At 43.6% G+C, this 18,395-nt stretch overlaps 1 protein-coding gene across 6 annotated transcripts in view; it reads right to left on the reverse strand.

Moving 5' to 3' along the window:
• TBC1D16 (TBC1 domain family member 16) overlaps nt 1-18,395 on the reverse strand; it is a 269,316-nt gene that overhangs the window by 183,063 nt on the left and 67,858 nt on the right. For 5 of the 6 annotated variants that reach the window (XM_077459627.1, XM_077459629.1, XM_077459631.1 and 2 more), the window contains one exon: nt 17,555-17,762. In XM_077459627.1, coding sequence (XP_077315753.1) covers nt 17,555-17,726 — 172 coding nt within the window. In that variant the 5' untranslated portion in view covers nt 17,727-17,762. The remainder of the gene's footprint in view (nt 1-17,554; nt 17,763-18,395) is intronic. The other variant, XM_077459630.1, reaches the window with a different exon arrangement.

Genomic DNA, 18,395 nt, shown 5'->3' on the forward strand with positions numbered 1-18,395 from the left:
GTCGAGATAACATTGTCTATTGTTAGCAAGTGGATGGTTGGTTTTTGAGATCATTGGAGAGTATGCAAAGTTTATAATTTTCAAATGGACTGGTCTTCACAGTTAGATGTTGCAGTGATAACGTAGCAAAGCTTGCTTATGTAATGGACACAAATGGCCTGCCCCCTTGCACATATATAAAAACAAACTGTACAGAAAATAGGATTTTTCGAACAGCTTACCTGTAAAATCCTTTTCTTGGAATATATCACAGGACACAGAGCCACAGTAATTACTGAATGGGTTATATGGCACCTTCAGGTGATGGACACTGGCACACTCTAAACAGGAAGTTCAATTCCACATATAACCCCTCCCCTTACTGGGAGTACCTCAGTTTTGTAGCAAAGCAATGCATGTGTAACCAGAAAGAGGGGAGGGACCTCTGTGCCCCGTGATGTACTCCAAGAAAAGGATTTTACAGGTAAACTGTTATAAAAATCCTATTTTCTTTATCGTACATCAAGGGACACAGAGCCACGGTGATTACTGTATGGGATGTCCCAGAGCAATGCCACCTAAGGGGAGGGGACACAACAAGAGTAGGGTGAAATCAGACTGGAGGACCTATACTGCTGCCTGTAGCACACCGCGCCCAAAGGCGATATGAGGATGCCTTCTTACAGCCACCTGATAGAATCTGGTGAATGTATGGACTGAAGACCAGATTGTAGCCTTGCAGATTTGAGCCATTGAGGCTTGGTGATGCACTGCCCACGATTCTTTAGAACGTGGGTTTCAATAGCCAAACCGTTAAATTTAGGGTTTGTAAAGTAGGATGGAACACTGGTCCCTGCGATAGCAGGTCTGGACGTGGTGGTAGGGTCCATGGGTCTCCTACCACCATCTTTACTATTTCTGCATACCAAGATCTTCTGGGGCATGCTAGGGCCACAAGAGCTACCGACTTCCTTTCTTGCTTGATCCTGTGAAGAAGTCGGGTTAGCAGCAGAATAGGAGGGCATGCATAAATCATTGAGAACTTATCCCACTGGGTCACCGACGCATTTGTTCCACATGTGAGTGGGTCCCTTGTTCTTGACACAAAGTGGTCGACTTTGTTGTTGAACCTGGATGCAAACAGATCTATATCCGGGATCCCCCATCTTTGGCATATAGCCAGGAAGATGTCGAAGTGAATGGACCATTCCTGCGGGAACAACTGCTGGCTACTTAAGTAGTCTGCCTGCCAGTTCTCTACCCCTGGAATGAAGTTTGTTGAAATGCACAGCACATGTTCTTCTGCCCAGGTTAGGATATGGTTTACCTCTTCCTGGGCTGCCTGACTTCTGATGCCCCCTGGTGATTGATATAAGCCACTGCTGTGGCATTGTCGGATTGAATCCTGACAGGAGAATTCTGCAACCTGAACGTCCAGGCCGTTAGGCTGCCATCTGTTGTTACCACCTTCCAGGTAACCAGTAAGAAGGATTTCCCCTTCTGCATATTCCCGGATATCTTCCACCAACTGAGGATCTGGCGCACCTTTGGCAACAACCGCATCGGAAAATCTAGTGCTTGAATCATTTTGTTCCAGGCCGATAGGAGACTGTTTTGCAGCAGTCTCAAATGAAACAGAGGATAGGGAACTGCTTTAAATGAAGCCACCACCTTCCCCAATAATACATACAAAGGCAAAAAGAAGGACCTTTCTTTGCTCTGACCCCTTGGACCAGCTCCTTTATGGCGCTGATCTTTGCCTGGGGTAAACACCTTCTTCTGGGCTGTATCTGACCAGATCCAAGTACTCTAATCTTCTTACTGGCTTTAAAGAACATTTCTCTAGGATGATGACCCAACCTAGGTATCCCAGATAGTTAAATGTGGTGACTACACTTTGATCCAAGCAGACTACCAACCGGTCTATTAAGAGCAGGTCGTCCAGGTATGCTATTATTGTTATACCTGGAGTCCTTAATCTGGCCAGAAGTGTTGTAAACACCCATGGTGCAGTAGCTAGACCGAAAGGCAAGGCTATAAACTGAAAATTATGTTCTTCTACTTTGAAGCGAAGATCCCGTACTTCTGGTGAGCGGGGAAAAATAGGTACATTCAGGTATGCATCCCTGATGTCGATTGATGCCAGAAGCTCTCCCCCTTGTAGGATGGAGACTACTGATCGGATTGATTCCATGCGAAAAAGAGCAAATCTTCAGGCTGACATCCCCATTTTGGTACTGTGAAAAGGTTTATAAATAATAAAACCCTGACCCCTGCTCTTCCAGAGAGGACCTTTAAGATCACTTTTTGTGACAAAAAAAGTCAGTCTAACGCTAGAAAGAGACTTCTTTTTCTATGGATCTTTGGGGACATTTGACTTGAGAAAACGAGGAGCCGGGAATTCTCGGAGCTCTAGTTTGTAATCTAGAGCTATTGTGGAGATCACCCATCTGTCCCGAAATTCTTCCTGCCAGACCTTTGAGAATTGCAGAAGTCCTCCCCCCAACTCCAGCAAGCAGGGGCGCCCCTTCATACGTTTTTTTTTAAGGAGCTTTTTTGCATGGCGCTTCGGCTGACCAACTTTACAACCATAAGATTCTACGTATATGCACCAACCCAAGCGCAAGGCAAGAGGTTTGAAGGATAGAATCTCTAATTGCGCCAATTGCAAAGCACAGCACTGCTGGCAGCTCAGCTAATTCCTGGGCCTGCAGTTCAGGGACAACCTTGAGTACCTGTTTCAACTGGGCTCTCAAGAACTGACATACCCCAATTGCTGCCACTGCAGGTTGAGCCACTGAACCTGCCAGGGAAAAAATGTTTTTTTTTTTTTTGTTTTTTTTAACAGGAATTCCAATTTATCAGTTGGATCCCTAACCATTTGAGCATTGTTTACAGGACAAGTCAAACTATTATTCACAGAGGGTATAGCAGTGTAAATTTTTTTCTTCCATGGGATAAAGTGTTGAAAACATTTTAGGAGGGAAAAGTGCTTATCTGGGTGATTCCACTCAGAATACATAAGCTTTTCTAGCAATGATTGGATAGGAAAGGCTTGAGGAGGCTTTAGTGAACCCAAACAGGAAGTGGGCTCTTCAACCGACTCCGTTAAGGGTAGCTTAAATGTGGACTGGACCATTTCAATAAGATAATGCACCAGAAACTTCTCAGCATGTGATGCTGAAGAAGATCCTTCCCCACTTGATTCCTCGGAAGAGGAGTCATCAGCCTGTTCACGGTCCCCTGAGGGGGGGATTCATCTTCCCCCTCCCACAGTTCCCGTTTGAAGATCCTGGGTGGTAGACGGGGACCTAATCTGTTTTCTTCCACTTTGTGAAGATACAATTAAAGGTGCTAATCTTTCCTCTAAAGCACTCATAGCTGAGGAGAAAACCTGCTCAGTTATATAGATAGGGGCTGAAGTGTCAGAAGCAATTGCAACCCCTGTTGACTCACTCTGACCAGCCTTTTTTGAACGGGATGGTGTCGCCAAGGCAGGGTCCTTAGGAACTGAGAGCGACCCCTTTGTGTCCTTAGTCTTTGTGGCATTTGAACCACCTCCTCTGGTCATAGCGCTGAGCACAAATGCAGAGGTACCACAAAACAAATGCACCCACTGCTGAGCAATAGTCCAGCAACTGATGCTGCTATTAAACTCAGCATGATGCTTAAAGTAAATATGCCTGGGAATACCTGTGTCACACACTCCGTCCGCTCTGTGTCCCTCCTAGCTGTATGCACCTGAAAAAGGTGCATTTTATAACTATGCAACACATGCTGTGGACGCTCAATTCGTGCCAACGCCGCTAAGCCCCGCCCCTTCCTCCGACCACCCACAGCGCCCCCTCCATCTATTTTAAATTATTATTTTTTCCCGTGTGAGGTGGGCTCCGATTCAGACTGGACCGCATGGAGGAGGACTGGGGGAGGAGGGGAGCCAGCAAAGGGAACAGCTGTAATGGCGGCGGGAGCGGCACAGTACACCGCCATGTATTGCCATGCTCCCTCTGCCTGGAGGAAGCTATCCAGGCGGGGGGACATTCCTGGGAGAAGAAAACCCCCCTTTCCCACAACTTTACCTGGAGCCAGGGCCGGAGCGTGCAGCTTGAAACAAGGCGAGACTGACAAGCATGAACAGGTATGTGCTCTTGACAGCCCCTAGTGGTGACTACAGGCATAGCAACATTTACTTTAACCCCTTCCCGCCGAGCGTACGCAGATGTGCGTACTCGGCTTCCAGGGGGTATACTGGGATGATGCCGCACCTGCAGGCATCATCCCGGTACCATTTTTTACAGCAGGCGATTGGCTATCCAGCCATAACAACCGAAGCGGCTAAAAGCTGCTCGGCAGTTATGCCGGAGGAGCGGGAGGGGACGTCCCTCCCTCCCGCCGCTGTTACCGGTGCTCCCGCTCAATCGGGAGCACCGATTCCCGATCCGATGCCTCCGGCTGCTGGGGAGGAACTGGAATGAAGCTGTAATCAGCTTCGTTCCAGTCTCCTAATAGTAAACACGGAAGCGACGTCATGACGTCACTTCCAGCTCACTTGGCTGCCAATGGCGCCACTTTAAAAAAATATATACAGTATTCAGAATTGCCGTTTTCGGCGATCTGAATACTTTGAAGTGTAAAGGAGGGATCAGGGGTCTTTTAGACCCCTGATCCCTCCATAAAGAGTACCTGTCACCACCTATTACTGTCACAAGGGATGTTTACATTCCTTGTGACAGCAATAAAAGTGATCAAATTTATTTATTTTTTTAAAAACAATTTATTCATTTTAAAATAAATAAAAAAAAATTTTTTAAAGCGCCCGCTGTCCCCGCGAAGCAAAGAAAAAGCATACGGAAGTCGCGCCCGCATATGTAAAAGGTGTTCAAATCACATATATGAGGTATCGCCGCGATCGTCAGAGCGAGAGCAATAATTCTAGCACTAGACCTCCTCTGTAACACTAACCTGGTAACTGTTAAAAAAAAATTAAAGCTTCGCCTATTGAGATTTTTAGGTACCGTAAATTATCGTCATTCCACGAGTGCGTGCAATTATAAAGTGTGACATGTTTGGTATCTATTTACTCACCGTAACATTATCTTTCACATTATACAAAAAAATTGGGCTGATTTTACCGTTTCGTTTTTTAATTTATGAAAGTGTCCCTTTTCCCAAAAAGTTGCGTTTAAAACACCACTGCGCAAATACCGTGTGGCATAAAATATTGCAACAATCGCCGTTTTATTCTCTAGAGTCTCTGCTAATATATTATATATATATATATATATATATATATATATATATATATATATATATATATATATATATATATAAAACGTTTGGGGATTCCAAGTAATTTTCTAGAAAAAAATATGGATTTTAACTTGTAAACACCAAATGCCAAAAATAGGCTTAGTCATGAAAGGGTTAAAGGAGAAAGCCCACAAGAATTAGAAAAATTTCTTAGGAACCTCCTTACCTTATCCAGCTGCAGGGTTCTGTGGTAACGCAATCTTCTCCTCTCACGGTGGGCTCCGTTAGAAACCTTCAGGGACTGCTGGCCCCCTTTTTACCGGGAGATCCACAGCCCTGGGCCTGTAAAAAGCACCCCACCAGGAATATGGCTGAAAAAAAAAAAAAATTCTGGATCTCGGGGTCCAGCTCTCTAAACAGAGAAGCGTTACAGGTAAAACCTAGTTTCTTCGGACATGAGGCCCGGGCACCATTCAATTTGGCCTGGAAAAGACACTTTGAATGGATCCAGTTGCATGGCTTGCCTAACACCTAAGACACTGGCGAAAAAAATTGAGGTACTCCCGGTAAGGGGAGGGGGTTAATGGGGAATTGTACTTCCTGTTTAGGGTGTGCCAGTGTCCATCACCTGAAGGTGCCATATAACCCATACAGTAATTAATGTGGCTCTGTGTCCCGTGATGTACGATAAAGAAAACAGTTTTAAAGAAGTAAATGTTTAACATGCAAATAAGATTGCCTACATTGAATATTTAAAACTTATACTACAGAGGTAGGCGACCCCCGACACATGAAGCCTCTTTTATTTCTGAACCTTTGCGCCACTACTGAACCCTGCACTGTGTCCCTTTAAGCCACAGCCAGTATTCAGCGCAATGAAAATCACACCCAACTTTTCCTGTGGCGCAGAGTGCCGCACCTTTTCTCAGCTGTGAGGGCCCAACTTATGATCCTGCACACAGACCCACTGCTTTCAGAAAATGCATACATGCATGTGGGCTGGATGCGAGAGTTGGAACAGCAGGATGAGTGTGCTAGGAGAGGTAGATGGGTCTCATCTCTGCTTCCTTTCACCACTCTGCATATCATAGAGAAGAGGGTACAGCAGTGGGCCAGGTGAGCAGGGGGGTTCAGCGTTGGGCCAGGTGAGCAGGGGGGTTCAGCGTTGGGCCAGGTGAGCAGGGGGGTTCAGCGTTGGACCAGGTGAGCAGGGGGGTTCAGCGTTGGGCCAGGTGAACAGGGGGGGTTCAGCGTTGGGCCAGGTGAACAGGGGGGGTTCAGCGTTGGGCCAGGTGAACAGGGGGGGTTCAGCGTTGGGCCAGGTGAACAGGGGGGGTTCAGCGTTGGGCCAGGTGAACAGGGGGGGTTCAGCGTTGGGCCAGGTGAACAGGGGGGGTTCAGCGTTGGGCCAGGTGAACAGGGGGGGTTCAGCGTTGGGCCAGGTGAACAGGGGGGGTTCAGCGTTGGGCCAGGTGAACAGGGGGAGGTTCAGCGTTGGGCCAGGTGAACAGGGGGGTTCAGCGTTGGGCCAGGTGAACAGGGGGGTTCAGCGTTGGGCCAGGTGAACAGGGGGGTTCAGCGTTGGGCCAGGTGAACAGGGGGGGTTTAGCGTTGGGCTAGGTGAACAGGGGGGTTCAGTGGTGGGACAGGAAAGCAGGGGGTAGAGCAGTGGGGCAGATGTGAAAGGAGGTGTATTGGTGGGGCAGATGTGCAGGGAGGTACAGTGGTGGAAGAGATGAGGTGGTTGTTCAGCAGTGAGACAGAAGAGTAGATAGGTACAGTGGTGGGGCAGATGAGAAAGGGGGTACAGTTGTGGGACAGATATGCAGGAGGTTCAGCGGTGGGACAGAAAAGCAAAGGGGAGAAGAGTTGGGGCAGATGAGCAGGGGGTTACAGTGGTGGGGCAGATGAGCAGGGGGTTACAGTGATGGGGAAGATGAGCAGGGGGTTACAGTGGTGGGGCAGATGAGCAGGGGGTTACAGTGGTGGGGCAGATGAGCAGGGGGTTACAGTGATGGGGCAGATGAGCAGGGGGTTACAGTGATGGGGCAGATGAGCAGGGGGTTACAGTGGTGGGGCAGATGAGCAGGGGGTTACAGTGGTGGGGCAGATGAGCAGGGGGTTACAGTGGTGGGGCAGATGAGCAGGGGGTTACAGTGGTGGGGCAGATGAGCAGGGGGTTACAGTGGTGGGGCAGATGAGCAGGGGGTTACAGTGGTGGGGCAGATGAGCAGGGGGTTACAGTGGTGGGGCAGATGAGCAGGGGGTTACAGTGGTGGGGCAGATGAGCAGGGGGTTACAGTGGTGGGGCAGATGAGCAGGGGGTTACAGTGGTGGGGCAGATGAGCAGGGGGTTACATTGATGGGGCAGATGAGCAGGGGGTTACATTGATGGGGCAGATGAGCAGGGGGTTACAGTGATGGGGCAGATGAGCAGGGGGTTACAGTGATCTGAGGTGTAAAGGTGCATGAATTGGGGCTGATTTGGGGTGTGGAGTTGCAGGAATTGGGACTGATCTGAGGCGTGAGAGAGACGTTAATTTCTTACCACTAAAGTCGTTTACAGCATTTACTTTATAAAAAATCTTTTTTGTGTGAAGTTGACATTTTTTTTGTTATAAAATTGGCACGCTCAATTTCTTTGAAAACATTTTTCGGCACACTGTGCTCAAAAGGTTGCCTACCCCTGCTATACTATCTAAAAACATGAAGAAAGACTATACAGTATCTCACAAAAAAGTGAGTACACCTCTCACATTTTTGTAAATATTTTATTCTATCTTTTAATGTGACAACACTGAAAAAATGACAATGTAAAGTAGTGAGCCGTCCCTCCAAAATAACTCAACACACAGCCATCAATGTCTAAACATCTGGCAACAAAAGTGAGTACACCCCTAAGTGAAAATGTCAAATTTGGGTCCAAATATTTTTTGTGGCCACCATTATTTTCCAGTACTGCCTTAACCCTCTTGGGCATGGAGTTCACCAGATCTTCACAGGTTGCCACTAGAGTCCTCTTCCACTCCTCTGTGATGACATCACAGAGCTGGTGGATGTTAGAGACCTTGCTCTCCTCCACCTTCTGTTTGAGGATGCCCCACAGATACTCAATAGGGTTTAGGTCTTGAGACATGCTTGGCCAGTCCATCATCTTTACCTTCAGATTTTTTTAGCAAGGCAGTGGTCATCTTGGAGGTGTGTTTGGGGTCGTTATGTTGGAATACTGCTCTGCGTCCCAGTCTCCAAAGAGGGAGGGGATCATGCTCTGCTTTAATGTGTCACAGTACATGTTGGCATTCATGGTTCCCTCAATTAACTGTAGCAACACTCATGCAGCCCCAGGCCATGACACTCCCACAAGCAATGCTTGACTGTAGGCAAGACACACATGTCTTTGTACTCCTCATCTGGTTGCCGCCACACGCTTGACACCATCTGAACCAAAAAGGTTTATCTTGGTCTCATCAGACCACAGGACATGGTTCCAGTAATCCATGTCCTTAGTCTGCATGTCTTGTTTCGGGTCTGCCGCCAACCGAGGGGGGGTTGGTTGTTTGTTTGCTACCTCCCCAAAAAGAAAAAAAACGCCAGCTGCCACTAAATGGTTACTGTCATTACTGATTACACGTGAAACACTGTGGCAACTGTAGCTCATACAGAGGCTAAGAAGAACATTTGCTTGGCTATAAAAGATAGGAGGGTTAAGTTCTGCTTTTTGAATGAATGCCTGTAGGAACATCCCTCCAAAAATTCTCACTAGTCCATTTGAAGAACATCGTTCAAAAAATGGTCTTAACATTCGATTTTGGAGTGATTGAACATTACTGAATAACCACTTACCGACCACCATCCTGCAATGTACTGAGGGTGAGCTGCGGCTGTCGGCACAGCGATGTACACGTACGTCGCTGCCTACTTCTGGGTTTAGGGCACGTGCATCAGTACATAACGAGAACCTGTCAGCAAGTCCCGGGCATTGATTCATGGACGAAACCTGCTGATCGAGTTTGTGCAATCACAACCCGGAGCTCAGTGTTGGTAAACAATACAGAGCTCAGTACTGAGGGAGCAAAGCAGGGATGAGAAACTGAGATATCTGTAGTAAAAATCAGCACACTGTACACATAGGCACACTTTTACCTTGATTGCCCTAGATTTTAACCCCTTCCCATCCAGTGTCATTAGCAAAGTGAATAATATAATCACTGATCACTATATTAGCGTCACTGGTGATATCAGTGGCAGTCAGTCAGTTCCCTCCAGCTTCAGTTCTGTCAGATTGACCGCCACACTATTGCAGTCCCATAGTAAGTCACCGATCGTCACCATTAGTGAATAATATATACTACATAATATATACTATATACACTATAGTTTGTAGGTGCTATAACTTTCTCAAAAACTTATTGTGATTTTTTTTTTTATCAAAATCATGTAGCAGAATACATTTTGGCCAAAATTTATGAAAGAAATTATATATATATTTTTTTTTAACATTTTCAGCCTTTTTTTCATTTATATTGCAAAAAATAAAAAACCCAGAGGTGATCAAATACCACTAAAGGAAAGCTATATTTGTGGGAAAAAATTATATACATTTTGTTTGGGTACATTGTTGCATGACTACACAATTCCCAGATTAAGTAGCGCAGCACCAAATAGCAAAAAGTGACCTGGTCATGAAGAAACACATTTACATAGTGGTACCAGAACACTGTAAGCCCTCACAGTTACTCTTGGTGGGCGCAGGAACGGGGCCCTGCTGTGAAATATTACATAGTAGGTGAGGTTGAAAAAAAAGACACAAGTCCAACCTATGTGTGTAATTATGTCAATATTACATTGTAAATCCCTGTATGTTGTGGTCGTTCAGGTGCTTATCTAATAGTTTTTTTGAAACTATCGATGCTCCCCGCTGATATCATATCCTTGCTGCTCTTACAGTAAAGAACCCTCTACGTAGTTTAAGATTAAACCTTTTATCCTCTAATTTTAATGAGTGAACACGTGTGGTGTTAAACTCCCTTCCGCAAAAAAGTTTTATCCCGATTGTGGGGTCACCAGTACGGTATTTGTAAACTGAAATCATATCCCCTCTCAAGTGTCTCCAGAGAGAATAAGTTCAGTGCTCGCAACCTTTCCTCATAACCAATATCCTCTAGACCTTTTATTAGCCCTTCTTTGTACTTTCCATTTCCAGTACATCCTTCCTGAGGACTGGTGCTCAGAACTGGACAACATGCTCTAGGTGCGGCCGGACCAGAGTCTTGTAGAGCGGGAGAATTATCGTTTTATCTCTGGAGTTGATCCCATTTTTAATGCAATTCAATATTCTGTTTGCTTTGTTAGCAGCAGCATGGCACTGCGCCTATCTAAGGACCCCCAGGTTCGTTATCGTCCTAGATCCCCCCCAGAGGTTCCCCCTCCAGTGTATAGATTGCATGCATTTTTTGCCACCCAAATGCATAATTTTACATTTTTCTACATTAAACCTCATTTGCCATGCAGTTGCCCAACCCATTAATTTGTTCAGATCTTTTTGCAAGGTTTCCACATCCTGCGGAGAAGTTATTGCCCTGCTTAGCTTTGTATTGTCTGCAAATACAGAAATTTAACTGTTTACCCCATCCTCCAGGTCGTTTATGAACAAATTAAAATAGGATTGGTCCCAGCACAGAACCCTGGGGCACCCCACTACTCACCCCTGACCATTTCAAGTACTCCCCATTTAGCACCACCCTCTGAACTCGCCCTTGTAGCCAGATTTCAATCCATGTACTCACCCTATGATCCATGCCAACAGACCTTATTTTGTACAGTAAACGTTTATGGGGAACTCTGTCAAATGATTTTGCAAAATCCAGATACACCACCTCTCCGGGCCTTCCTTTATCTAGATGGCAAATCACCTCTTCATAGAAGGTTAATAGACTGGTTTGGCAAGAATGATTCTTCATGAATCCATGCCGATTACTGCTAATGATACCGTTTTCATTACTAAAATAATGTATATAGTCCCTTATCCCCTCCAAGAGCTTGCATACTATTGATGTTAGGCTAACTGGTCTGTAATTCGCAGGGATGTACTGTATTTTGGGCCCTTTTTAAATATTAGTGCTACATTGGCTTTTCTCCAATCAGATGGTATCATTCCAGTCAGTAGACTGTCAGTAAAAATTAGGAACAATGGTCTGGCAATTACTTGACTGAGTTCCCCAAGTACCCTCGGGTGCAAGCCATCTGGTACTGGTGATGCATTAATGTTAAGTTTCTGAAGTCTAATTTTAACTCTGTCCTCTGTTAACCATGGAGGTGCTTCCTGTGCTGTGTTATGAGGATAAACACTGCAGTTTTGGTTACTGTAGCCCTCGATTCTCTTGCCATCTCCCCATCCTTTGTAAGCAGATGACATTTCTAATTCTTTATGGGGCCAATAGGGTCTGTCCTGCCTTTTTTACTGTTTACCAACTTAATTTCTTGGGATTCTTATTGCTTTCCTCCTCTATGTCTTTCATGTTCCATCTTAGCTGCCCTAATTGCACCCTTACATTTCTTGTTGCATTCCTTATAATGTCTGAATGCTGATGATGATCCCTCAACCTTGTATTTTTTGAAGGCCTTCTCCTTTGCTTTTATATGCATTTTCACATTGGAGTTAACCAATCCTAGACTTTTGTTTGCTCTTTTAAATTTATTACCTAAAGGGATGCATTGGCTAATTCCCTTATTTAATATGCTCGTAAAGCATATTATTATGTTCTTTGTTCCTAGGATTTTATCCCAGTTTATGCGCCTTCTGGCAAGGTTCATAGTTTAGGAAAGTTGGCTTTTTTGAAATTCGGTGCCTTTGTATTCCCCTTGTGTGATTAATACTGAAGACAATTGACCTGTGTTCGCCGTTTCCAAAATTGCCCCGTATTTTCACACCCGTGACCAGGTCTGTATTGTTGGTAATCAGTAGATCCAGTAACGCTTTATTTCTAGTTAGTGCATCTACCATCTGAACCATGAAATTGTCCTGCAAGACATTTAGGAACTGGCGAGCTTTAGATGAACGCGTGGTTCCCTCCACCCAGTCTATGACTAAATAATTAATATCCCCATTATGATATCACTTCCCATCCTTGCTGCTAGTCAAAATTGTGATAGGAGATCCGTTCCCCCTCCTCCCTCAGGTTGGGGGGCCTATAGCATACGCCCAGTATTAATATCCCCTTAGCTTCATATCCCTTTGGAGCTCTACCCATAAGGATTCAACCTCCTCCCTAGCTCTCTCCCTAGCTCTCTTAGTGATATCATCTCTCGCATTATTCTTGATATATAGGCATACCCCTCCCCCTTTTTTACCCTCTCTAGCCCTGTGATAAAGGGTATACACTTGAATGGTTGCCAGCCAATCAGGATGGCTGTTAAACCAGGTCTCTGAAATTCCTACAAAATCCAAATCCTCCTCATACAACAGTATGTCTAGTTCATCCATCTTGCCCTCCAGGCTCCTGGCATCGGTGAACATGCCACTTAGTTTAGACTAGTCGCATACTACCCTCTTATTGGGCGTTTTCCCAAGATTGCAACCAGGACTTGTTATTATACTTACCTTGGGTTTACTCTCTGGAATATGTTCCATGCTGACCATCTCTACCTCTAGGCCCTCCCCACGTTGCCTAGTTTAAAAACCCCTCTAACTTTTTGGTCATCTTCACTCCCAGCTGATCTGCACCCTCCTCATTTAGGTGCAGTCCGTCCCTTCTATAGTACTGGTGATCGACTGAGAAGTCGGCACAGTCCTCCAGGAACCCAAACCCCTCCTTACTACACTGCCTCCTCAGCCACTTGTTTACTTCTCTAATCTCCCTCTGCCTTCCTGGTGTGGCTCAATGTACTGGTAGTATTCCTGAGAATACTATCTTTGGAGGTCCTTTTCTTCAATTCAGCTCCCAAGTCCCTAAAATCGTTCATTAGGACACTCCATCTGCCTCTGACTTTGTCATTGGTGCCAACGTGCACCATGACAGCCGGGTCTTCCCCAGCCCTTCCCAGTAATCTGTCCATCAGATCTGTGATGTGCCGAAATGGGAACAGAGGGGCACGAGACTGAGTGCAGTATAAATCATATATTTAATAAAAACAAGTAGTAACTCACAGGTTAAATTAGATGAGTTCAGTATGTGGTGAAAATCGCCAGTCCTGGAGTCTCATAAATGTCTTCCCTTTGCAGCCTGGGACACTGGTGTGATCTTACAGGGATCCAGAGAATGCTGGGAACCAGGAGGCAGGAAACAAGAAGCAGCTGGTCGTGACTTCACGGGAACAGGAAATGTGATTATTCACAGTGGCAAGGAATGGTAATGCATTTCGAAGCTACAGCTTCTTCATCAGACCATGATTGGCTGGCAAACCTGGCAGTCTTATATTACAGAGGAAATACAAACAGAGAGATCCGATGGGCTGGCCAGCCCGTCAATCAAATAGACAGATTTAAAGAGGTAGATGGTTGGAGACCGAAGTGAATGTAAATATGAGTAAGAAGCTTGCTGATTAATAGTGGAAGATGATAAGTTTATGACGTTTGCAGAAATCGATCAAATCATTAATTGATTAAATACATAAACATAAAATGTATAAATATACCTCAGATTTAAAATGAATACATTTTAATGAGTAAATTAACTAAAAAATGAATTAAGAAAATTATTAGCAATTGGAAATCAATCGATTATTATAAATTATAATGAATTCATAAAATGGTGAGAATGGAGGAAGGAAAGGACTCTATGCTAGATATAATATTAAGGTTGTAAGTTATATCAGGACCAAAAATACTTCTCAAAAGGATCAAATCGAATCTTCAGATAATAAATGGTTAATGGATAAGGATGTAGGCATCACCATCATTATCTATTCACCATCATTATTTGTATTTAATCAATTAATGATTTGATCGATTTCTGCAAAAAGTCATAAACTTATCATCTTCCACTATTAATCAGCAAGCTTCTTACTCATATTTACATTCAAGAACTAGGAAGGGAGAAAGGGATTTTGACGGTGCAGGCGTTAACTGAATCGTAACAGACGTTATTAGACTGATTATAAAATTATATAACAAATATTTATTTGGTTCAGAGTTAAAATTCATTAACAGTTACATTAATGAAATATAAAAACATTTTGTGGTCAATACAATATAGTGATTATTCTCGTTAAACACACATTATCCCAACATGTTTCGCAGAGATATTTGATGTGTGGATATTTAAAAAAATCGAAATCAAAATACAAAATAACATGTTGGGATAATGTGTGTTTAACGAGAATAATCACTATATTGTATTGACCACCGAATGTTTTTATATTTCATTAATGTAACTGTTAATGAATTTTAACTCTGAACCAAATAAATATTTGTTATATAATTTTATAATCAGTCTAATAACGTCTGTTACGATTCAGTTAACGTCTGCACCGTCAAAATCCCTTTCTCCCTTCCTAGTTCTTGATTCATGCTTCAATTTTCAGGGATGTGGTGCCTTCCTTATTGGGTGTTTGCTATGTTGAACCATTCATTTGTCATATTTACATTCACTTCGGTCTCCAACCCATCTACCTCTTTAAATCTGTCTATTTGATTGACGGGCTGGCCAGCCCATCAGATCTTTCTGTTTCTATTTCCTCTGTAATATAAGACTGCCAGGTTTGCCAGCCAATCATGGTCTAATGAAGAAGCTGTAGCTTCGAAATGCATTACCATTCCTTGCCACTGTGAATAATCACATTTCCACTTCCTGTGAAGTCACGACCAGCTGCTTCTTGTTTCCTGCCTCCTGGTTCCCAGCATTCTCTGGATCCCTGTAAGATCACACCAGTGTCCCACGCTGCAAAGGGAAGACATTGAGACTCCAGGACTGGCGATATTCACCACATACTGAACTCATCTAATTTAACCTGTGAGTTACTACTTGTTTTTATTAAATATATGATTTATACTGCACTCATTCTGGCGCCCCTCTGTTCCCATTTCTATACAGAGCTCATCGCTTCACTCTAAGGGAGCTGCCTCCAGGTGCTAATCATACAAGATCTCAGATCATTTAGGGACATTATGTTTTAAACAAATGTTTTAATATGTGTGCTTATTCACACACATTTTATGTATACCTATATTCCAGTTGCTATATAATTTTATGTTATCACCATAACTAGCGCCGCCGTTCACCCCTGTTTTTTTCTGCGATGTGCCGAACCTGAGCGCCCGGTAAGCATACACTTTGGCACTCTCTGTGTCCTTCTAAGAATTTACTTGTATATGAATAACTTTCCATCCTTCTCCATTGAATTTTTTTCATAGATGTGGTCAAAACGAACATCAGTTTGACCTCACTAACAAGTAAAGTTTTTTCGCACATAAAAAAAAAGAATTGTCTTTTTTTTTTTATATTTGGAGTATTGCACTTAATGACTCCGGGTAGTAGCCATTCCTGTACCCTTTTATTTCATAGTGGCAAGCCTTTTCATAAGCGTTTGATGTACAAATCGTATTACGCCCCATACGGGGTTGTTATTTGTGATGGCAATTTGATTGTGGGCTATACCACATTGCTGCGTCTTTTCCGTTTTACTCTCAATTCATGACTGACCAGTGCTTTGGATATTGTTTGGCTTACTCTTTTGTACCTCACTTTTGATACTGTTAATAAAAAGATTGAACGTAAAATTCTACTAGCATAAGGCCAGCTATAGTACCTGTATTTGACTTGGTTGTCGGTGACTGGGAAAGGGAGGGCTAACACTAGGTGCCAATCAAGTCTGCTCCATGCAAAATATGTCAAGGAACAGGAGAAAAGAGCAGAGTGGTAACACAAAGTGGAACTTAGCCCCAATCACATCAGTGTGACTTGTCATGCGATTTGATAGTTTCAATTTGCATGACAAGTCGCACCCTATTGTCCGCAATGGAAGCAGTCACATCAGTGCGACTGACTCCAGAGTTGCAACGATTTTGAAAGTAGTTCTCAAGTTCAAGTGCGACCTGCATAGAAAACTGTGCATGAAGTCTCACAGATATCTTCCAAGTCACGTCTGAAGTCGCACTGACATGCGGCTTAGAAATCGTGTGATTTTAAAGAGGGTTTGGTGTAACTGAAGACTAAACATCCAATAAAAAAACTGTGCCTATTCATAATCTTAGGCTCGGTTTCCACTAGTGCAACAAGTCGTACCCCATGATTTCCAATGAGTACCGTTCATATCTGTGCGACTTCAAAATAGTCGCTGCACTACTTTGGTCCCACTTTGATGCGATTTGAGGTCCACAGACCTCAAGAATACACTGGCATTGCTTTAGGTCACATCAAAATCGTGGCAAAAATCACAGTAAGATCACAGCAAAAAATCGTGGTAAAAATCACATGACTTTGGGGTTGCAATAGTGGAAACCAAGCCATAATGTACACTGAGCTGCACAGCTCAGCAGACATTACGTGCACACTGTGGTGGTTCTGGAATTAATGATTTCTGTGCTAATAAATGGGAGTCATGTCATCCCTGCCGGCCATCAAGAGGTCAAAGACCTGGCACTTGGAAGAAGCCTGGGAAGAAGATCTCACCCAGGGATGCCAACTGCCAGTGGCTCCAACAGTCGCATCTCTGAAGGCTGAGGGAGGTATGTGCCAATTTCTGTTCTACCCAAAAGAAGTGACCTAATTGTATTGTCCAAGTGCAGAAAAAAAAAAAAAAAAGAAAAAAAAAAAAAAAAGTGAGGTCACCAACCTGTCCATACCGTGTAGCAGAGCTTTGTAAATTTCAGAACTGGTTGTACAGATTTACAAAATCCTTTGACATGTAAAACAACTACCATGTATGTATTTCAAGGGCATAAATAGCAGTTTAACAAAGAAAACATGCTCTACCGCAAATTACTTGGAAGACTAGGAACAGGTGCTCTGCCCCAAATGCCTTTGGAATGTAGCAATAATCTTCTAATATAATGAAGCCAGCTATTCAGTAACATCCATTGCATCAATTCTTTATTGGCTACATAGCAGGATACAGCAGTAACATGCTAACACATTTCAGCCATAGCATTACTCATAGTATGAGTAAGGCTTTATTCTAAAGGCATTAGCATGTTACTGCTGCATCCTGCCATGTAGCCAATAAAGAATTTATGCAATGGATGTTACCAAATAGCTGGCTTCATTATATTAGAGCATAATTAGCTGTTAAACTGCAGTTCATCTTTAAGCTACATCTGCATATATTTGTATTCTGTACTTATACATAAGACTGGGTCTAGAACTTAATAATATGTAAGTGTGCTCACCAGGATGATGTGTCGAAACATCTTGCAGTAGCTCCCGGGGATGTACACACACATTATTTTTCGAGAATATTATCTCCCCATCTAGTATAGAGGATGTTCCTCCGTCTGAGCCAAGGGTCAGGAGGTCGGAGGCCTTGGAGGAAGCACGACGAAGAAGCCGTCCCAAAGACATGGCAATAATTCCATCCTCTGTCAACCTTCAAACCTACTGTAAAACAAACAGAAACAGATCACATATAAGGCACCAAGTTATAAAAGGGGTGTCATTCATGTATAGAACAATGCCAAGCCAGACACATGCTCAGAAGATGCATGCACATTTATGCTTTAATTTTGATGCCATGTGACTGGGTTTGCCCAACCACAACGACTGTTGCCTTGAACATGCAATTGTTAGTCAACATGGACCAATACCAAATCATCAACATGAAGCTATGCTAGTCTTTCTAGGATGGATGAATTAAGATCACTTTTGGAATCAAATTCATCTGCGCTATATACAGTATATCTCTCCCTGCAGTCAGACTACATAAAAAAAAAATATATATATATATATATATATATATATATATATATATATATATATATATATATATATATATATATTTTTTTTTTTTTTTTTTCTGTATACCAGTTAGGTGCACCAGCAAGTGTTTAAAATATCTCTACTGGCAGCACTAAGGAAGTAGGACTGCTGCAGCAAATCAACTCTCCAACACTCTCCCTTGAACAATTCCTTAATCAGCTGCTTCACCCATGGCACAAGACCATGTGGATTACAGCAGTGATCAGAATGGCATGTTGGAACTGCGGGAGAGATGGACCTATGTGAGAGTCATGG

Source organism: Lithobates pipiens, unplaced genomic scaffold (genome assembly GCF_037356315.1).
Source record: "Lithobates pipiens isolate NorthernLeopardFrog02 unplaced genomic scaffold, aLitPip1_a1.2 Scaffold_28, whole genome shotgun sequence".
NCBI classification, from domain to species: domain Eukaryota; kingdom Metazoa; phylum Chordata; class Amphibia; order Anura; family Ranidae; genus Lithobates; species Lithobates pipiens.